At 40.8% G+C, this 22886-nt stretch overlaps 1 protein-coding gene across 1 annotated transcript in view; it reads right to left on the bottom strand.

Moving 5' to 3' along the window:
* Nucleotides 1-3300: 3300 nt before the first annotated feature.
* TENT4B (terminal nucleotidyltransferase 4B) overlaps nt 3301-22886 on the bottom strand; it is a 37382-nt gene continuing 17796 nt past the window's right edge. Inside the window, exons 2-12 of the mRNA XM_065640839.1 lie at nt 20893-21016; nt 15819-15865; nt 13715-13835; nt 12565-12672; nt 9921-10049; nt 8476-8689; nt 7207-7333; nt 7007-7110; nt 5539-5726; nt 4846-5010; nt 3301-3623 (exon numbers count right to left, since the gene is read on the bottom strand). Coding sequence (XP_065496911.1) covers nt 3444-3623; nt 4846-5010; nt 5539-5726; nt 7007-7110; nt 7207-7333; nt 8476-8689; nt 9921-10049; nt 12565-12672; nt 13715-13835; nt 15819-15865; nt 20893-21016 — 1507 coding nt within the window. The 3' untranslated portion in view covers nt 3301-3443. The remainder of the gene's footprint in view (nt 3624-4845; nt 5011-5538; nt 5727-7006; nt 7111-7206; nt 7334-8475; nt 8690-9920; nt 10050-12564; nt 12673-13714; nt 13836-15818; nt 15866-20892; nt 21017-22886) is intronic.

Here is a 22886-nt window from a genome sequence, read left to right as displayed (position 1 = left end):
ATACTTACATTTCACCTTCTTTTCTGCCACAAGGCAGAAGACTGACAAAAAAACTCTGTAAATATACTGATTTTAACTATAAACACCATTTGAACTATTCTTTTAAAAAAAGAAGTAAAAAACCCTTTAACAAATCAATCTAGTGTCAAACAGGAAGATATAGAAACACTTCATCTTCTTTCTGTATTTCAGATGATCTGTGGTATCTGTTCGTCTCCCTGCTGGTTTATGCAAGGAATGAAGAAAACCAAACTGAAGACCATACTTTAGTAATATCGACCGTGCTTCAGGAACGATGCTGAACACAGCTTTTAGCTAAAGGTAACTCAAATTAACTTCTGCGTATTTCTACGAACTCTAATTAACTTTTGCGCATTTCTCCGATGGCTGGAACAGCCGCTGTCCCACCCCGAGTGCCGAAGGCAGAGAAAGCGGGTCCTCACAAAACCGTCCTATGTATCGTGCAGAGTAAAGTTAGAGAAAAATAATATATTAAGAACCCTTTATACATTATATTCTTCCACTTAGGCATACAGAGTCCGGTTCAGCTCTGCTGGAAGGAAACGCAGCCGACCAGCCCTACTGGAACAGAATAAGCTCCCGAATTCCGGGCAGAGGGACCCAGAAACTACAAGACAGCTCCGAAGCACCTTGGGGAGCCTTTTCTGCCACAGTGCTGCGAAAGGAAACAAGGTGAGCATCAAGAATGGGGATGAACTGCAGTAGTTAGATTAAACATTTATTTTTCATATATTCACAAAAATCTTCACAAAAGTATTGAAACTCAAAAAGGAATTAGACTTGAGTCAAATACAGAGATGAAATGTACACGACAAATGAGCAGGCAAACTAAAAGGTCTTGAAAGTATTTTACTTCAGATTGAAAAACGAACAGTTCAACTGTTCTGTTTAAATAAAGATTTGCAAGATATACAGTATTTTATGAATACAATGCTGGTCATTTGAGGCAATGTAAAATACCTCAATTTTTCCTTCATGCCTTTTTTTTTTTTTTCTTTTTTCTTTTAGAAAGATACTGTTTACCAAAAAGAAACTTGAGCAGTCCAGGAAAAGCTATTTTCCATTAAATTTATGAAAACCATAAATTGAGGCAAACCTAAGATTCCCAATGGAATCAAGATTATCTTCCCGCTACCACCACCTTAAAATTATCACATGCTTATTGGAACACTAATATCTGCACCCTAAGAGTACATTTGCTTTCAACGATGAGGGTGATTCTTTTAAAAACACTTCAGTGTGGTAAATGCGATACAGATCTTTGCAAGTATTAAGTTTTGGAACAGTTTTGCTAATAGCAGCTAACAATACTGGATTAATATAATTTATAAATAATTGTTCCCTAAGCGGTGAACATAAGTCTACACATTCACAATAATCTAAAACAAAATAAATACTGTGATTATGCATAATGTGGTACAACTTTTACTAGTTTCTATGAACAGAAGCTCAACATCTTGCTGATAAAATCATCTGATCAAATTAAAATATGAATCTAAAAATTTAAAAAAAAAACATTGTCAAATTAACATCACTTAAGCTTAGTGTCTGAGTAAATGTTATGACTTTGCATACTTTTGAAATATATATATTTTCCTTTTTTTTTGAAGTAAAACACTTTTAACACATTGAAAATGTTTATTAATTTAAGTGACGACATCAGTTCTGGTCTTATTGTAGCATTATTTGACTTCAAAAACCATTGCACTCGTGAGTGCCCATTAACAGTCAGGTTGGTCTGTAGTATCTGTCAATGGATATTAAAAAAAGTACTTTTTATAAAAGCATCGTCTCCAGAACAGCCGCAATACATACAGCCACGTATGGCGAGCACAGACTTTCCTCTTTACAGAAATCCGTGGAAGGAAACGCCACTTGTCACCCTGAAGTGTCCCCGCTGTACCCACCCCGCTGTGCCCGCCTGCGTCACCGCTCGTTCCATTCACGCTCAAAGTTCCTGCAACCTCAACCGGTAACGCAACTGAACCAGACAAACGCAGAGTTTAAATTAAATCACTACATCAGTGAAGAAATACTATGAGATAGTAAAGGTTTGGGTCTTTAAGGCAATATAAAATATATTTCATTATTTGAAGTTGTTTTGTTTTTAAGTGTAAATATAAAAATGCCTAAGAGGGGAGTGAGAAAAAAATACTTTAATTGTAAAATTTACTTAAAGCTTCAACAGTTATTGTCTCCTACAGGAGTTAGCAAAAATAGAAAAGACAAAAAAACCCAGACCTAGAAGGGGAAGGGAAGGCACAAACCAAGAGGCGTGGGATTGAAGCAGCCCAGGAATGCAAACGTCTGTAACAAACTGAGTTCTGTTGTTTGTTTTAAAACCGAAAAAAAGAAAGAAGAAAACAATCACCACCACCAACCAAAGAAAAAAAACCCAAGTGGCTTTATATTTCTTTAAAAAAAAAAAACACCAACAGAAAAAGGACCAGGGAGAGACCACTAAGGGGAGGAAGAGAAAGATGCAACTAGAAAACCCCATTGCCTGAAACGATGGCACTCGAGAGACAAGGTGAAGGTCACTGCTCCGAGATGACCAGCTCAGTGTCTACACAAAGTACACGGACACTGTACACAAATGAAAAACTTCATTTGCCACCAGCAGCCTTTCTTGCAGGGGAACAGCTTTTGCAGATCAAATGTTCTATTAAAACTTTTCAATGCCAAGAAAAGAAATTCTGAGCAACGTAACTAGTAATGTCTCTTTATATGGATGTTAAGATGACAATTCAGATTATTTTCCAAACTAATCCTGAGAAAAATTTATGTTTACAATTTAAACAGTAATGTTATGTAAAAAGTATTAACAAATCCACTATTACAAATGTCAGTTTTCCTATATGGTCATCTATATATACACAATAAAATGGTAAGTATATGCAAAAATAATAAAAAAATCATGCACAAATTACTTTCACCTTTAAAGGCTGGGTTTCCCTCAAAATACAATTTTTTGCCTTTTTTTTTTTCCTATATTTTTGTGTTTTGTTTGTTACCACCCCCTAGACACACTGAGTACTACCTCTACAGGTCAGCATGAGCTGATGGGAAATACATTTATTTTACATTCAAGCTTTTATATCCTAAATGACCCTGTTGTAGCATATGACTTATCAAATGAGCAGCCTTTTTTCCTCTTTTTTAAAAAATTTTTTCTTTTTAAATTTTTTTTCTCTTTTTTTTTTCTTTTTGTCATTTTTTTTTCTTTTTTCTTTTTTTTTTTTTTTTTTTCAGTGATCAATCTTCATGATCCGTTCCGTGGCGAGCTGGGAAAAAAAAAAAAATGCAGTTGCTAATCAATGTCTGAACAGTCTGAAGCTCCGGAAGAGATCCAAGGAGTCACTATCAAACTATCCCGTAGCATGAGATCATTGCACACAGAAGAACAGTCAGAAAATAGGCAACTATCTACAAAGGTCTGAAAGGGCCGCGTCCCTCTTGTGTTTCCTCTTCTTGCCGTGGAAAAACTGGTGGTGCGATTTGCTGCCTTGATGCTGTTTGTTTGTGACTGAGGTACCGTGGCTTGAGTTTGTTGGACCTTGGAAGCCTTTGTTAGAAGAGCGAAATAACCGTGCGGATCCATGCTGTGGAAACAACAACAAAAAAAGAGAGAACATGGTAAATCGGTGCTAAAAAGAAGGAGGTGTGGCAATTACACAGCCCTATTTTTGGATAATGAGGATGTTAACTAATTAAAGTATCATAGAATCACAGAATACCAGGTTGGAAGGCACCACAAGGATCATCTGGTCCAACCTTTCTTGGCAAAAGCAGCATCAACGCTTGAAAAAATGCCTATGGCAAAGCAGCGTTGCTTGGACAAAAGCAGCGTCGCTGATCTTTCACTTTGGTGGCTGCAAACAAATGTCCATCTTTAGACCCAAAACCATGCAAGTCAAGAGAGCACAGAGCACTTTGGATCTTGAAAAGTATAGAACTGTTCTATTGCTCCTGTTTTGTAGCCATCAAAAAAGTGTTTTACAAAGCCCATAATCCAAGATGACAGATGAAGATTGCTCAAATCTCATCTTCTGCGCAAAATTAAGACAATGTGCTTTTAAGACCAGGACTAATTTTACACCACATCTTTTTACAGACGGAGAGTATCTCAGATTGCGCATGTTCACATTTAAGCACCAGAATTAGCTCTGTGTAATAACACAAACGCACGTTCGCGGTGCGTCCAAGGCCTAATTCCGCAACTGCCTCGTTACCAGCCAGAGACAGATCATCAGCAAGCACGAGGCAGCAAGTCATCACAACTGCTTTTCGGGAATAATAGTTAAGAAGATTCCAGACTGTATTTTATACATTAAATTCTGAATAAGAATTCAAATTGCATATAGAAGCATATAGCACTTCCAGCTGACTCAGCTGTCATAGAAGCATTCCCCAAGGTGAGAAATCCCCTAAATGCACAAGTTCTGGTGGGTCTCATCATAAAGGTGTTTGTCTTTAAGGGGAAATAAGAGGGAATTTCTTCTATCAATAAGGAATCTTCATCTCCCTTAACGAAAGACAGTTCAACAAGTATCAACAGCTAACAGAGCAGCCAGGCAGAGTTTTAAACATATATTTTTTGCTTGCTGTTCTTCACTACGTGTAAGCGAGTCTCATCAGTTCTCGAATTCTGCAGTAAAGACTGGACCAACGCGCTTATTGCAAAAAGGCAACGAGTGCAACACAGCCATATATACTTCTGGCAAATCTAGATTTCCCAAAATAAAATCAATCCAATTTCATCTGGTTTAAGGCTGTAACATTCAAATAATTGAGGCAGTTGTTCCTTCCAAGCATTTCACAAACCTGCGATTTGTTGGTGTTGCTGGATGTATTGGCTGTTTGGCTAGTTTGTGTTTTCCCGCTTGGCTGGGAGGATTCCAGTGACACTTCTTGGGAGCCCACTCTGTTTGTGGCAGACTGACGACAACTCAACTGTTTAGAGGTTTTGCAAGGTGTTCCATCAGAATCCTTTGGGAAAACGTAAAGTATTAGTGAGTTTTTCTTAAAAGTGAGTTTTTCTACAAGTGAGTTAAGCTAGCAGTGGACAAAACTTAAAATGTGTTTATTTTATTAGTTTTAAAATTCTTTCAATCCAGAATTCTTACTGAGTAAAACAGATTTAAAAGTGTATTCATGCATGATTCTGATTTGGGGATTCCCATTTTTTAAATAGAATTCCCAAACAGATTTTTTTAAGCATATCACTCAGGACTACCAGTCTTTTTTTTTTTTTTGAAATGCAGTTTTCCCAGAGAAAGGAGGGTTATGTAAATTTTTATTTACTGTATTCACTTTCTACACGTGTTGTATCAAACCCACACCACAACGTACATATGTAGAAATCGCATAAGAGGCAACATCTTATGCAAGTTAGGATTCTGGATGAAATAATTAACTGGGATTCTGAGCTTTTAAAACGTATTCTATGGCAGTACAAACCAGGATAAAAACCCAAAGAAACTGAAAAAACGAAATCAGAAAACCTCCAGTACTTACTACATCGCTAGAGCTGGACAGTGTGGACGATGATGATGATAAAGGACCTGATGAAGAATTTGAAGAATGTTTACTAAGTGTCTCTGAAGTTTTATTTCTGGGTTTTCCCAGTGCTTCGTTCTCTTCAGCAAGATTATTGTTGCATTTGTCTAGCTGCTGAGAATCTACTATCAAGGTTACTCCATTACCTGTTCAAAACAAAACAGAAGCATCACCACGTGTTAACTGCTAAACTATGTTGCTTTTTTCCTCTTTCTTAATACCCTTTTTTTAATGTGTTACTGCCTACAGTAACGTGCGCTCCGAAAACCAGCAGGCGTGACCCACGGTGCAAGATGGAAATGAGGTCAGCCGTGGAAGGGGGAGTAACAGAGCTCAGCCGCGCTGCTTAATAACGTGACGCACTTCAGCCGCGCTCAGATATGTGGTTTGAATTCTGCTGCTATACGCAGCACTCAGCGACTCTCACTCTTCTGCTGGAGCTGCTGGGGTCGTGAGAACTCCAAGTAAATCTGGTTGCTTTGTACGAAAATACAAGATACAGAACTCAAATATCTCACCGACTGCTACCTGAATTTAATACACACATCACAGGAGGCAGTGAGCGTCACTATGGAGCTGGTGGGACTGACCCAGGCTCGGCTGCCACTACAGTGGTGCAGGGACAGCCACGGAAACCACTGACAAAACCTTTAAAACCTCAACACCGGGTAGCTGTCGTCATCTCTCATTCATCCCTAACAAGAAAAGGCTTCTAGCAGCTAACATTGCAAAATTAATTGGAGAGAATTAAAATCAATTTCAATTTGCAAACTTCCAGCCAGCAGATACACACACACCACAAGAGCGTGGCTGGTGGAGTCAGAAGATGGGCAACGAAAAGAAGATTATTTTAAAGGACATTTTCAGCAAGTTCTCCGGCTGGATTTTGTGTGTTTCCATTTGTTAGTAACAAGAATTACAGTTGATATTTCAGGATTTCTCTGTGTTAAAGACTTATTCCACTTATATAGTCAATCCTGGTTTAAATATTGCTTCCGTACGCACACAATATATGAAAGTTTAAAATGAAAAACAAAAGACCAATGGAGGGTAAGGATTTAGATTTAAACTAGCATTCCCAGTAATTCTTTTAAAAACCTCGTCCACATTTAAAGGACAAAGAAAGCGACGATAACAGCACATGTAATTTAAACAGGAAGTTTTTCCAAAGCCTCCTTTTGCAAGCCAGCACTCTCTACAGACCCAATCTAGCACAGCACAAGAAATGTGGAGCGTGGCCTTTTTATTCTTGAACAAATCTCAATTTCCTGGGTGAGAGCACAAGAAAAAGTCCATCGCCACTGAGCAAAATGTAAATTCATATTAAGATGCACACATTGCCCTATGTGGGGCAAAAGCAACACGAAAATTCAAGCCAAAATATGCAGGAATTTCCCACCATCCGCCACGTTTACTGAAAACTCACCATTACACGAAGACTCTGTCCTGCTTTGCGTCCCCCACTGCTTTGATATCCAGTCTCTGTATGTGGCCACTTCTTGCGTTACTCTAATTATTCTACCTAATATACTGTAAACCATGGAAAAAAAAAGTCACCACAACTAATACTTAGGTACACAGAAATATAAGCAATTAATGTCTGAGATTTAGACTCATAAAATTTACCTTTCTGTTTCGTTGTTAGGATAGTATTTAGCTATCGGGGAAACTGCATGGCTCAAAACAACATAGGCATAATCAAAAGCCTGTTTGACTTGCATGGCACCATAGGAACTCCTCCCAACATCATTACCTTAAAATAAGAATATAATTACATAAATAAATGAGACTGAAATCGTGGTTACCTCCTCTCAGACAGAAGACAGTAATATTTTTAAAATGGCCTCAAGTCCCAACTCACTGCAGTTACTTCTTGTGGAAAAGCAGAGGATTAGTGAATCATAAATACTTGCAAGAGTATAACAGACCTATAGATATTTACATGTACAGGAGTCCAAAATGATAACACGCTGGGAAAAAGCACAACACACGAAGAAAAAAAATGCTATACTGCATATAATTCCACACGTAACCGTACTATCCTGGATGACATTTTTCTAGATCAGAAGCGTTCTATGAACAGCACTTCACTCCCCATGCCGGCAGCCACCCGCTCAAGTCAACGATCAACTTTAACGTAAAGGTGACGGTACAGAATGAAACCTCTACGTATTGATGAGACTTCACAGACTCAAACGGGAGAGCGCGCCCAGGGGCAGGGACACACTGTGCGGGGCACGAGCTGCGAAGGGACCAGGCACACGCACAGGTGTCCTAGAGGAGTGACCGTCCCTGGGCTGGGCTCTGGGGAGGCCAAACCTCAAGTCCTGGGGGCAGTTTTGGGCCCCTCACGCCAAGAAAGGCCTTGAGGTGCTGGAGCGAGTTGAGAGAAGGGAACGGAGCTGGTGAGGGGCTGGAGCACAAGTGTGATGGGAGCGGCTGAGGGAGCTGGGGGTTCAGCTGGAGAACAGGAGCTGAGGGGAGACCTTCTGATCTCTGAACTGCCTGAAAGGAGCTTGGAGCCAGGGGGGGTCGGGCTCTGCTCCCCAGGAACAAGCGCCAGGACCAGAGGAAACGGCCTCAAGTTGCGCCAGGGGAGGTTGAGGTTGGATCTGGGGAACAATTTCTTCCCCAAAGGGCTGTGGGGCATTGGAACAGGCTGCCCAGGGCAGTGCTGGAGTCACCATCCCTGGAGGGGTTGGACGGACAGAGATGAGGTTCTCAGGGACATGGGGCAGTGCCAGGGGTGGGTTACAGTTGGGACTCAATGATCTTGAGGGTCTCTTCCAACCAAATGATTCTCTGATTCTATTCTTTGCTTTAGCTCCTCAGGATTAAACGTTCCCCCAACTTATTTTCTTAGTCACTAGGTAAGATGTTGGTTTACGAGGATACCTGGCTGTAAGGGGTCTTCGATATACAGCATCGATGGTCTGTAGCCATCCAACATGCTTTTTTGCACTTCATCCTTGGCAACGTAAGAGCCACCATCCTTTATTCGGATTCCAGTCTTCAGATAATTGAAGTGACGTCCATATAATTCAAAAAACTCTATTAAAAGAACACCATAGTTGGCATTGGGCATACAGGCATCTTCCCTGGGATGCAGCTATTAAGAAGAGAGAAAAAAAAAATCATTGTCTTAAGACCTCAAATTTCAAGTCCCTTTAAGTGCCTTTTATTCTTCACAGCAAACATGTCTAAATACAATAATAAATAATTAAAAAAATAATATATAAAGCAAACGTGTCTAAATGTAGTGGTTTTCCTTCATAAAGCGGTTTTGCATATTTAAAACAATGTTATCAGAATTTTTGTAGATTAATTACCTCTTAAAAATAAGGCTGGCAATATTAATATTTTTGTATTTGGACCTTCAGTTCAGTAAGTGAACTTCCAGCACTAATGGCAGGGTTCTTGCAAAAAAGCAAAGGCATCTGCACTTCAGGAACCTGGGTTTGCAGTACAAACACAGGCTTTGATACACACAGCTCTACAAACGATCCCCTCTGCTGTTACGGATGCAGCCTGAGAGGTTACGAACAAGAGCCGCTCCTAACTGTAACAGGTAAAAAGCCTGACCTCTTGTTTTTCAGGAGCAAATAGAAATGCTCTTAGTCAATATTCAAAAAAACTGGGGTTGGGAGAGATCGTGGTTTCTCTCAAAAGGACCCGCCTGCTGCCTTCACTGCTTTTGTGCTCAGGACAACTGCACCAGCGCTGGGCAAACCCCGAGCTCCGGCTCAGGGCTCGGGTCTAAACCTGACTGCAGTCTGGAGAAGTACAGACACACACTTACACAATCACATTTAGTACAAGATTCATGAAGCCAGAACTTGACTACTTCATATTTCTACAATATTTTTCTCTCCCAGGCAGAAAAATACAGATTTAGCTCACGCATTTTGTGCTCTTAGATTTAAGAGAATGCTGTAAAACATATTTATTTGGTACCAGCTTAAAAAACAAGATAAACACATAAAATTCTGTTGTGTTCATTAAACACACAGGGGGTGTATGAGCTGGAAAACAAGTGTTATGAAGGACACCTGCATCTAACACTAACCTACACAGATTGTTCCCAATAAGTTACACAATAGTCAAGTTATTTTGTCACAAATGACACAGGCGCCTGGTATGGATACACCAGTGGATGTTCCAAACATTTCTAATACTAAAAGTACCTGAATGGGAGAAAGAAGACAGGTGGGATGTGCATGTTTTTATATGAAAAGCATGAACGGGTTAGCTTAAATGGTTACATTTAAAGATTGATTCAATTCCCTCCCAATGTAATGTCCTTTTGCACCAATGGCATCAACAGATTTCATGACGCTTACCTGAAGGAAACTGACAGCCATTAAAAAAAGACTATAAGAACCGATTCCACCTGTAAATACTTCATTAAGGTCCCTCTGCAACAGGAACTGTTTCAATACTAAAACTAGATAGGGTAATACAGGATATTTCTGAAAGAGAAAAACAAAGGGGTTGGGATACTGCGATGCAGATGCACAATTGATGCTAAGAATGCATATTGAAGCTGTTATACTAAGTTTCAAACCTAGGTATAATTCTAACTTATTATTTTTAGTAACGGCGAGAAACCAAGTGCTCTGCCTGTGACCAAGACAGTGATTTTACCTCTTCGACTCCCGTGGCAAATATTAACCTCAGGAAAAAAGCTATTACCTCATAAAATCAGAATGACTTTGTTTGAACATATAAATACCTTCGCTTTTCTCATACAAGGGAAAAGAAAAGCAAAGAAGAACCACGGAGATCTCCATATCTGTAACAACACCTGCCTGCCACAGCCAAGGGGGCGTCCCAAAGCAGACCCAGCAGTCTGTCCGATGCTCAGAGCTCACACCAGTTCTTCAGGATGACTCCACTCAGATCACGTTTCCAAAGAGCCGAATACTCACCGCTGGGTAACGGGTCCTTCCCTGGGATTGTCCGCAGGGACACACGGCCCTTGGGGCAGCTGCACAGGCCGGGCTGTGCCCGCACAACAGATACCCCTGGATGTAAAGGAGGCTCCATAATATCGATAGTATCACTGCTTTTATCAACGCAGAGCTAAAAAGTTCCCCAGTGTCAGAGAAGAGGTGTGGATAGATCATCTTTCGAGGTCCCTTCCAATCCCTAACATTCTGTGATCATGGTATCTGTGATTGTAAAGTATTCAAGGCAAAGAAGAATTTCTCCAAGAACTTTTCTGCACGAGTCTCACGGTGAGTATGGGGGACCCTATTTAACCCAAGATCACCTTTCTGAACTATTAACATCTTACAGTCACAAGCTGAAGCGTTGCGTATCATATCAAAAGCGTTGCGTATATATCAAAACTCAAAGAGGGGTTTTTTCTCAGGAAACTGCAGACCCCGCAGCTCCCGTGCTCTTCCCAGGGCACAGGCTGCTCCCACCGGGCCCCGACCCAACACGCTAACACCTTTTTCTAAGCACACACAGATGCCTTCAGGGCTCTCAAGAGAAGACTACCTCTGATCTGGAAATTAAGAAGTGCATAGGCAATTTTGGGCAGTGATGCAGGGCTTTACGGACTCAGCTACAAGTAAATGTGTATGCGGAGTGTAACAGAAATACAGCCCCTGCGCTGTGGCAGAAAACCAAACACAGACCGCATGTCCACAGCAGACAAGTACTGACTGTCACAGAACCATGGAATCACAGGACAGTTTGTGTTGCAGGGCCCTCCCCAGCTCCCCCAGCGCCGCCCCTGCCATGAGCAGGGACATCTGCACCAGCTCAGGTTGCTCAGAGCCCCGTCCAGCCTGGCCTGGGATGTCTCCAGGGATGGTTCAGCCACCACCTCTCTGGCCAACCTGGGCCAGGCTCTCATCACCCTCAGGGCAACAATTTCTTCCTCATGTCCAGCCCAAATCTCCCTCCTTTAGCTTAAAACCATCACTGCTCGTTTTGTCATAACACACCTTGCTAAAAGGTCTGTCTTACTGAAATTGAACCAAGCATGGAGATTTTTCTCCTACGCCCTTCTACAGGTCAAAGCAGCAGACGCTGCAGAAGCCAACTGAGCTACTTTCACACCTGCTACTAAACGGACATAAAGGAACTGAAGATGCACAAGTTGAAGGCCACACACTCAACTCATCAGCATCTGAGAATCCCCCCCCAACTTAGAAGACTTCTGGCAACTCAGTGACATTATTAAAGCAGAGGTACATGATTTCTAACCCTTAAAACTGAAAGTGCTCGCTTTATTCAGATTTACAGGGCTTTCTGAAGGAGTTTTACTTGTCTAGCTATTGCAATACTTTGATTCTCCTGTTGTCCATTAGTTTCGTTAAAAACCCAAAGCAGTTAATAGCAGAACATGCTTAAGCACTAAGTGAGCCTGAACTGCACTTCATCTCCCTACACCAAACACGAAAATCCAAGAAAAATTTTCTACTGCTTTTGAGACATTTATTATGAGCACTGAATAAGGAAGAATGTAATGATCCTTCAAAACTTTAAATACAAAAGCTCACTAATCCTAATAAAATGATCCTATATATTAAACAAAAATAACTGTATCTATGACACAGGTAGTAGTGAATCTCTGAACAATAACTTAATAAATTTAACTCATTCTACTTAACTAGCATTTGTATGCTGAAACAATATTCAATCTAGAACAAGGTTATTCCTACATTCTGCAGGAACGTGTGGTTATTACTAATCTCATATTCAAGGAACCACAGTTAAATGAGCAGAACATTTAAGACAGGTATTAGTGTGTTCTCTTTAGTCATTCTATCATTATAATTTTCCCTTTGTTTCTTTGTACATTTTACGATCCACATGCCTTTTAGGGCAATATATCTAAAACCTAAGAATGTCACACATCGGTATCAGCAAAAAACACCACAGAGTGAAAGCGTATCCCTAGTAAGGATACAAAGTAAAACAGAAAAGCAAATTAATGAGCTCTGTAATTCTGTTATAGTGTTGCCTAACCTTGATAAAATCTTTGATGAGCTGGGCTGCTTTAACCCCGTTCTGTACATTAAAGCTTATATCAACTTTTACTTCAGTGAAGGAATCTGTCAGTTTAATAATAGGTACCTGCAAAAGAAAGACAGATTAAGTCAATACAGATTTCCAAGATACATTTGGTTTCATTCATACTTATACGCGCTAATAAAACTGAAACATTTGATGAATTTGTAGAGAGGAGGTAGACAGAGAAAACAGGACTCCCGTCTGTTTATGAACTCAGACTCCTTGCCAGTCTGTTTACATCAACTTGGCTTTTCTAACTCATAAATGCTATTTTCAATTTACCGTCCTGTTTAACAGAATTTAACACTTCGTGTTCAAAGTGATTCATTTTAAGCTGTTTTCAGTCCATTCCTGGTGCAGAAACACAGGTCTAGTGGGAACAGCAAACACCAGAGGGAGACAAACGCTTAAGAAATAAAGACAAATGGTAATAGGTATTCTTAAGGAAAGACACACTCGTGTCATTGCGGGTCATTGATTCCTCATCAAAATTATCTTCAAACAAGAACCACAAGCACTGAGAGCACTCTGACATGTCTCCACCTGGGTAGTTTCCAAACTACCTCTCTCTGCTAATCACAGCCATCAATTAGACACCTATTTAAACCCCACCACTCTTACATACTCGTACAATTAGCAAAAGGTGGGAAGTTATAATGGAATTAATCCTGCCCTGTGCCAGGCATTCCATTCCATGTTTATACAAAACTGTACTTACTACTTCTATGTGAAAATGTATTACCTCTGCTTACCTGGAGTAACAAAAAATAAATCATCTACTTATGTACAAACTCAGTCCAGAAATTCCCAAGTCTAATCACATTAGTTCACAACAATAATTAGTATAACCTCACTTAAAAGCAAATGTATGTTGTGCGGAATGGAAAATCTGTCGATTTTCCGTGACAGAAGAAATGCTTCTGTTGGAACGCTGTCAATTATATTGTCAGTAATAAAAACCATACTAAATTAAAAAGTTCTATTGGTTCTATTTCAAATTCACATATAAAATAGTTTCCGCTTATGAAAATTCATCCTTTTAACCAAGATCTTTGATTAGAAATTTAGCTTAGAACAAGGAAATACCCTCTTCCCCCAAACTTACAGTTGCTTTATCTAAAACCTTTACTGAGTTTTCATCTGCTACATTGTGCTTTCTAAGAGCTTCTTCCAGGGTCCAAAGAGGTAACGTCTCCCATTTTCCAAACACAACTAAATCAATATCGCTGAAATGGAAAGAAAATATAGATTTATTCAAATGAAAAGACCAACCTCGCCCCCAGACCCACGGCCCGTCCCCTCCTTTGGCGTTTGTCTAATCCGCAGCAAATCCATTCAACGCACTAATGGGCCTGGCAGAAACCAACCCCCTCCATCCCCCTTTAAAAAACCCCAAGAACTTCTAGGGCCATTTCCTGCTTCTTTGCACCTCAGAGCTGGTTTTCGGGGTGATAGTAACAGCTGCGTGTGGTGCCGAGAACACGGAGTCGGGAAGGAGAGCGGAAAACGTGGTAACCTTGACTTCGGGAAGCAACGAGTTGTTAAATAAGATCAAACCATCTAATTAACTTTGCTCATTACCTCAGCTCCTCGAAGGGGTGGCTCCATCTCACTATGCACATACATATTTGACTCCACAGGAGCTGGCACCCTAATCCACGCCTAAACTCAGGCTCGAAGGCGCTTGGTGTCCATTGTGAGATCCCCAGCTCGCTCCGTCATTTCCCGGCTTGGCTGGGAACACGAGGAGCCGAGCGAACAACCAGAGCTGGAACAGCAGCTATATCACTTCACTCACACGGAAAACTGCATCGCTGAAAACACCCCAAAATTTAGGGATACTTTTTCTCCCCCTCTCCAGATTCTAGAGGTCTGCTGCTTCACGAACGACACTGCTTTAACCAGCTCAAAGGAACGTCCGCAGGCGGTGAAACACCTCCTGCCAACAGGGAGGAGACGCTGCTGGACGCTTCGGAACGGAACTGGCGTTCACGCCGCTCCCGATGCTGACAGCGAACAACAGGAGCTATTTCCCCGATGCGCAGCAAGAAAAGCAGCTCTGCTGTCACCCTGAGGATAGAGAGCGCCTGCAAAACACCTCAGAGAAGCCAGCAGCTCCACAACCCTCCGCCCAAACCTTCGAAACCAGTTTAACTCAAGGATATCAGGCAAATTCTAGCAGGGAGTAGCAGAATTAAACACACACTGTAGGTCTTTCCAAATCCCCAAAACTGAAATCTGAATTAACTATACAGTTACTGACCGGTTGGGAAAACGCAGGGCGAAGGGAAGCTTTGACAGAAGGCAACAGTGAATTAATTACCAACACACAAATGCTGGTCACTAGGGAAGTTTGAGCAAAGAAGGAGGTCAGACGCAAACCCAATGTGTATGTGTACACCTTACTGCTGACCGCCCAACAGAAACCGAGGTTCAGCTCTCCTGCAACTCCTCAGGCTAAAGCAGATACTGAGGTATCCCACAGACACTTTGCTTTTCAGAAAGAGATGAAACGCCGCCTCGGGTATCCCTCACTTGCTGTCAGTACCAGATATTAAAGCCTCGTTCCCAAAGTGCAGAACTCGATTCAGGTGTTAACCTCAGACATAAAGTGTTTATTCCCTGCAGCCACTGAAGCCCTTCATTCTATTTCTATTTAATTGTCAAAAGTATTTACAATTTCTACACAGAAGACACTGGTGTCACTGAGTAATGACTTCCCTTTATGAAAACTAGGAACAGATTTGGAAAAGGCAGAGGTTGACTATAGTACAGATTTCACAAAAGACAACTGAAAGAAAAAAACCCCAGCTCTGTATGTCTTCCTTTCAGTGTTAACATTAAGTAATGTTAAATGTTCCAATTTAATTGTCTGTGGAGATCAAATTTAGCTTTTCTTTTGAGGACAACCTCTTGTTTTGCTTTAGTCATTTAACGAAGCCAAATTACAAAATAAGCCTTTTTTGACAACATGGTGATTCAGATCTTTTACTGATACATGCAAAATCTATACAGACACCTGTATTACAGTTACCAGTCTTAATTACTAGATTTCTGTACATTTTGCAGATTACTAATGGCTTAACACGTCTTAATATAAGAAGCATACACACAAGGAACACAGATGCTGGGACAGCAGCTAAATCACTACAGGTTCCATATGGCTTTCTTTTATCTCGTATAGAATTTACACCAAAAAAATTACTCACCTTGTAGGTAAATATAAACCAGTTTTAAAACTGCCAAATATCTGCACCTGAAACACAAGAACAGGATACGTGAAAACAAATTTTCAGGCTTCAGAAGACAAGTTCTACCAAGTTGCTTGTAAAGGTTGGTTACTGCTTCCCTCCATCGGCAGATTTTGGTATTGCCAACAGGACATGCACACGGGTCCCCTTTTCGGTTCAAGCATTTACATCTTCAGGGTGGTATAAGAGGCAAATCTTCACTGCTATTACCCATGAAACATTACAAAACCTATTACGAAACCTTCTTTGTAATGTAAAAATTTGCATCGTGACAAAATTCGGCAAAACCCATAAATCAAAAGATTTTGAAACGCTTCAGAGTGACACAACATAAAAAACCCAGTATCAGTTCCATTTCTTTTTTGCTTCCATACCTCAAGGTATATCCTTCAGTTTTTAAACATGTTTTAAAAGTTTAATATATTTCTGTTGCTTTGACTACTTTAAAAAAATTCACATATATCATGATCCATTTTTTTTTCTGAATTACAGGGCAAGTAGCACAATTTTTGTGTTTCTTGTTTAAGCCGAAACAAACGTACGTTTCAGAAAGTTTCTGCTCCCCCAGAGGGAGGCGGTTGCTGTGGATTCATGACCAGGGCTCCGGCACAAGCTGTGGGAACCGCTCTGGCCACAGGGGCGGCTGAGACTTCCAAGTCAAACCATCCCCACATCTGGACTCATTTTCCAGCGCAGGCTTCTGATGTGTTTCCTGGAGCCTCCTACAGCCTCGCGTATTCTGCCCTAAAGAGTCTCATACACCAGCTTGATTGCCACCTATTTGTATGTCGAGTGACCCACTTTTTACGTTTTTCTCCTTCGGGATAAGGAAGGGGGATAGACAGGAAAACATGATGTTTTGCAAGTAAGTGTCTTGATGCTTTAGTGGACAAAGAAGTAGTACAAGCGCTTCGTCTTGATTATCCTCTATCGCTTCACTCTCTTTGCCCCCGCACCCCGTCCCCAACAAAAAGCACATGCTGGGAGTAGGTTTAAAAGTTCATAGCTTTTCCAACTAGAAAAGACTGCAAAGAGACGCCACAGAACTAGCATCAATATTGTACTAGATCTTGACAATAGCATAAAGGCATCCCAAAGCTAAGAACGTAATAATTATTATTACTATTTTTAATCCAGGATAACAGCAAAAGCATCCTCTGTGAAACTGTTCAGGTTCGGTCAAACCAGGATTTATCTGGCTACCAAAACATCTGAAAAGTGCTTTTGCACAATAAAACCACCACTGATGGGTTCAGAAAATCTAAACGTGCTTTCACATTATCAAACAAAATAGTGTGTTCAGCTGAACAGCAAAGAGAGTCTTTATTGAATAAGCAAGTCTGAAAGTATTCATAAACTTACTGATACAAGATATATGACCTTTACCAAACGGAATGAGACAACATCTGCTGTTGTACAATAATTTGGAGTATGAGAAACACTGAATTATTATATAAAAGCAGCCCACACCCACGGCTCAATCCCTCTCCCATCAAATCTGGAAAGATGGAAGAGTGGAGAAATCAGAAGTTTTAAAGGATTTTGATTTATTATCAAATCGGAACTTAAACTGTTGAAGCTCTGTAGCCATGCTCATATTTAAAGCATCCCAAATCCAGGACACTACTATAAAGTGAGAGATGCGAACATCAGTTTTTGTGGTGCCAATGCTGCTGACTATGTTTTTATTCTCTGCGGGCAGAGATGTGTATTTGCATCCAGAAGATAACTTCAGACTTCACAGTACTGCAATGAGTCCTCCTGCAGGTTGCTCTTACTATTTATCCTGGATTTCTACAAACTCGTTCATATTCAATTCCAAAGTTCCTGAAGGAGCTTTAATTACAGTATGTGTCCAAATATGTCCTCGCTGTGCACAACACAACTCGGAAACCCACAAAAACTTGCAAAGTCCTCGCTACCAAAAATCCCTCCATCAAAACAAAACAGAACGAATGTATCCATAGCCAACTTAAACGTCTGTTTCTTCTACATCATTAAGTAGAATTTTCTGAAGTCTGTCATCTTTCTATTTCCATTCCCAATCGTACTATTTTCATAAGTGAATTTACATCACCTCTTTCAGATCTACAAGGCCACATAATACTCAGACACCAAACTGAGGACATGATCACAAACGTATCCTAAATTCCACTGCATAAGGACTTCTTTGTTCAATAGTCAAATTTTCATATTCAACCAGTAAAAAACCCACTTTGTCTTAAAATGCTTTAGTTCAGTGTTTGGGGTTGTTCGGTTTCGGTGTAATTAAAGCCTTTCTTACGGTCCCAGCCTTGCTGATGCCAAGAACAGTTCTCACTTACTAGGAATGTTTCCTTCTAAGCACATTCCCTTGAGTAAGAGAGCAAATGACACAATTGCAAACTTCTATAAATACCATAACAGTGTAGGATACCTAGTTTTACACCGCTCCATCTGCCTTTTCAGCCTTTTCCTAAGCGGAGCAGGAAAAAGAAAGTATGTGCACAGACACATTCCACATGTTTTCTATACATTTAGATTCACGAAGCCTGACTTTCCTTTTCTTGGTATCTAATTTTTATAGATTATGTTTCACCTACGTGTTTAGTGAGAAACTGCAAACCAAATGTGTATGTTTAACTTAAAGTTTATTTTAGCTGGATTCGCTACATCTATGACTCAAAATGAACAGCTTAAACATTAACTTATTGCTTTACACTACAGCTAAAGCTGAGGACATTGGACCAGATTAACACTCCACCTTCTCAGAGCGTGCACTCAAAACTTAAATCTTACAAGTAGCTAAACCAACACAGACCTCCAGGAAGTCAGTGATTAACACGAATGACTGAAAAATTACAACAGAAGACTGTGAAGGTTGAACACAGTGGAGTTCAGCAGTTCGGTTCCTGAGCAGATCCGTAAAGTAAGTATTAGCAATATAACACGACGGTAATTTCCAGGTCGTAGCCTGGCGTGCTGTTGTCACCGCTCGGTTCCCTTCTGGCCTGCAGAGAACGGAAGGGCACACAAGAGGAGAATTCTCCCTCGACATTAACAGCAGCAGACAAAACAGGGACTTAGGCTTGGAAAAGCAGCGACTGACTTGAGCAAAAAGAACCGGCACGTTCTTGCTCTCTTCCATTTTCGAGAACAGTGAAGAAAGACGGTCACGGCAGCTTTAACTGGCACTCATTGAAAGTGAACTTCAGTTTTCGGCTGCTTCTCGCTCCCACCACGGCTGAGCCGAGCGGTCGGCTCTTGCCGGGTCATAGGGCTTGGGATTTGCTTCCCCTTCTTTAAAACATTATGGCTACAAAAGCCAGTTCCAGCAGCTTAAAGAAAGACTATTTTCTTAAGGCCCTGAAGTCATATATACATATATATATTTTTTTAATATAAAAGACCTAGCTTTTGCAGATCAAGCCTGTCCTACAAACAGATTATCTCTGGAAGCACTAAGTTCTTGTGCCCCATTCCAAGTGTTAGTGGTAACGAAGCGAGATTCCCTGGTAATAAACCCATTAATCCCATTACGCTAGTGAAGCCTGCAGCACACAAACCTGTCTGGGAAACAGCGGCATCTTCTCTAGGCTGAAGCAATGGGTTATTTGGTGGAATCCCCTACTAAACGACTTTGGCAAGGTGTACCATAGCAAGAACCGTTCCATACCCACACTGTTTCCTATAATATCACGTGTCTCACTAGCAGCTCACTACTCCTGCTCGTGATCAGGGTCTACAACACCGTTTGACCAGGTTAGAGGAGAGCTACACAAAATCTGTGAGATACGCTAAAGCCTCTACACAGTTCCCTTGGAAAGGTTCTTGGTTTTGCTCAAAGAGAACGTTCCCAGCCCCGTGTGCTCCTTCCATCTTATATGTCACTAATACCTTGGCCATTACTACAGAAACTATCTTGAAAATGTGAGTATATTACACACAAAACCACACGCCACATACATAAAGCTTCAACGGAATTAATATTCTGTCGTATTCTGCCAGCTTCCAAAAACAAATTCCACAAAACAGGATAAGAAGATCTGAAACGAACAGCGAGTTTAAGTCATTCACGTCAAAACACTATCTGTTACCGTGGCAGGATGAAAGAGCATTCCTTACGCTAAAGATTCTGCTGTCTGGATTGGGTTTGCTATTCCAGCTAACAAGTCCTTGTTTTCAGCTACCATTATCCACCGATAGGTTACTACAGCTAGAAACCTGGAAATTAACACCATGTTAGTACAGGGATACAATTAAACTAGACTCAATTATGCCAAAACCACAACTGTGTCTCCATAAAACCATCTTGAGTTGTAAAAGCAACTTCTCTAGCTTCTCTTTAATACAACCTTTATTGAAAACAAATAAAAAGAAGCATAGATCTGCACTGGAGAAACACTTGACTGAATAAAGTACTAGTAAAAACCTGTCTTGGGTGGAAAGAGGCATTAGAGGCACTATATATCTAATATATATGGATATATGTGTAGAGAGAGAGGGGGAGAGAAGAGATCTACAGACTTGTTTTCTTCCTGGTTCTTTTACATTTGTAAGGTATTTCAATTTAATGTAACTGCTCATTAACAACAGCGTGGTCTATGTGACGTGGCATTGCTGGCATTCCATCTTAATAGACTTGTTCAAGACCTCAGGTCTTTGGACTAGAAGCCCCACTACAGACTTTTCAGTCAAACCACAAATTTCAGAATTTTTTTTTTAAACATAATATTTTATAAGCACGCATGCCTCATATGTTCCCATTAATCTCAGTAAATAAATATTAATGAGACTAAATGTTGCCACTCCTCATGCCCTTTCTTTGATGACAGTAGGTCTAGCTTACCTCTGTTCCTATGTGTGCTAGAAAATGTTGACCTGTATAATTCCAGAAATGAAGATCATCTCTCTTGTTTGACCAGAAATCCTTTTGTTGTTTGTTTTAAATATCGAAAAATAAGCAGTATTTTCATTATTCAATACTTCACGAAGTAAACAGGCACAAAATGTTGCTTTTACATATTAACAAATAGAACAGCGTCCTACTCACATCTGCATTAGGCCAGAGCTCTTTTATAACGTTTTCTATCCTGTTCACCACTTCCATCCGCATTCTCTCTTCTTCAGGTCTGGGAGACATATACTTATAAAAGTCAATGATTTCTTCATGAAGACTAAGAAAGAAAAAAAAGGAACAGAAAGTCAGGAAAAACCCACAGGAGAATGAAATACCAACTACTCTAACGAAAACGAAACATGCTTTTTGAGCTCCTAGTTACCGATTGAGTTAAGGGGCAATTTAAGAGTAGCATACAATTAAAAAAAAATGTAAAAAAAAAAAAAAAAAATCCAGATTCATAACCCTTAGTAAGGTTTAGTTTCTTATGCCGTAGGTCATTATTGCGCTGCATTTGCCGAAAGCGTGGAAGCAAATCTAAATCCGAGCACCTCCAGCTCACACCAACGGTCCCGCTCGGGGTTTTAATGCCAGCGCAGCACAGAAAAGGTTCAGTCCTCAACTAGGAACCAGCGGGGAGCTCCGGGCATCAGGCGCTGTTTAGTACCCAGCTTTGCAAGAGTTGATAGTCATCATGCCAGTGCTGGAAAAACTGCTTTTTTTACTGTTTGGAGAAGACACAGGCACTAAATATGCGCTCCCTCCCCAACACAAGGCACTAAGTAGTACACGCAGCAGCGGTGGCGGAGAAGAATAAGTGACTGACAGCCAGTTAACCCATTTATTTGACAGTTTACCATATTATGTGTGGCCCTCACAGGCAGTAAGTTATGTTTAGATTGCCTATGATTAGAGCTCAAATAAAGATGTCTTCATAAAGTTCCACAAATTTCCACGCTGCTGTAATACCATAAACCCATCATCATCTTGACTAACAACATATTTAAAAAAGACACGACCCTTTAATTCCAGAAAAATTCGGAGGAAACCTGGCACAGAGTAGCTAAAATAATTTCATTTGTTTCCTGCAATGGCCATTACAGTAACAGCTAGTTATTTTTTTAAATGTATTGTTTCTAGTTACCAAGTACAACTGCATCTCCCCTTAAAGCTCTGAGGGACCATCAGAAGAGAGCAATTTATGAAGAGCAAGCCCTTAGATGAGATGTGGAATCTAACAACTTCCCACTGCACACACATAAAATCAAATCTTAATAACTGGAAGCTGTTCGCAGGTGTCAAAAACCCAGGTATTTAACAGAGTCAGGGTAGGGACAGAACTCAGACTGTCTGCATTATGTTCTTCAATACTGCAGCATTATGAACAACACAAGCTGCTTTCTCTCAGAGACTGAGGAATAAAACATTTGTATTACTTTTCACTGAGAATTTATGGGAGTTTCCCACACATATGGTCAGGGGAATAGTCGAAAAAGCCAAGCAACTTGAGGTGGCCATCACCACAGGCTCTCTATAGCTAACGCAAAGAGGACAACTCCTCTGACGACATCCTTCGAAGGGAGATCCAGACAGGTACTCCATTTAGCCGTTCTAAAGCAACCTTTGGAGAAGCTGCTCCTCCTTCGGCACCTACAGAGGGAGCCTGACAAATGCTTAAATTAAAAACTACAATAAAACAGCCCACCCCAAAAGATTTCCTGCAAAAACGCAAGGTGCCATCTCCCCCGACTCCCCTGTTATTGCGACGCTGGCACCGAGCCCTCTTCTCACACATCTCAGGTACCGCACGGATGTTCTGAATAACATAGCTGCAACATTCATAACAATAAATGCTGTTTTCAGCACTTATTCTGGTGTCGCTAGGAAATTTCTTACGTCCTCCTACGACTGCTTTATCACAGAATCATTTTGGTTGGGAGAGACCTTCAAGATGATCGAGTCCAACCATAACCTGCCCCTGGCACTGCCCCCTGTCCCTGAGAACCTCATCTCCATCTGTCCAGCCCCTCCAGGGATGGTGACTCCAGCACTGCCCTGGGCAGCCTGTTCCAATGCCCCACAGCCCTTGGGGGAAGAAATTGTTCCCCAGATCCAACCTCAACCTCCCCTGGTGCAGGGAATGAAAA

This window comes from Caloenas nicobarica, chromosome 9, assembly GCF_036013445.1.
Source record: "Caloenas nicobarica isolate bCalNic1 chromosome 9, bCalNic1.hap1, whole genome shotgun sequence".
In the NCBI taxonomy this organism is placed as follows: Eukaryota; Metazoa; Chordata; class Aves; order Columbiformes; family Columbidae; genus Caloenas; species Caloenas nicobarica.
The sequence above is the reverse complement of the archived record's forward strand: the minus strand, read 5'-3'. Positions and strand labels throughout refer to the sequence as shown.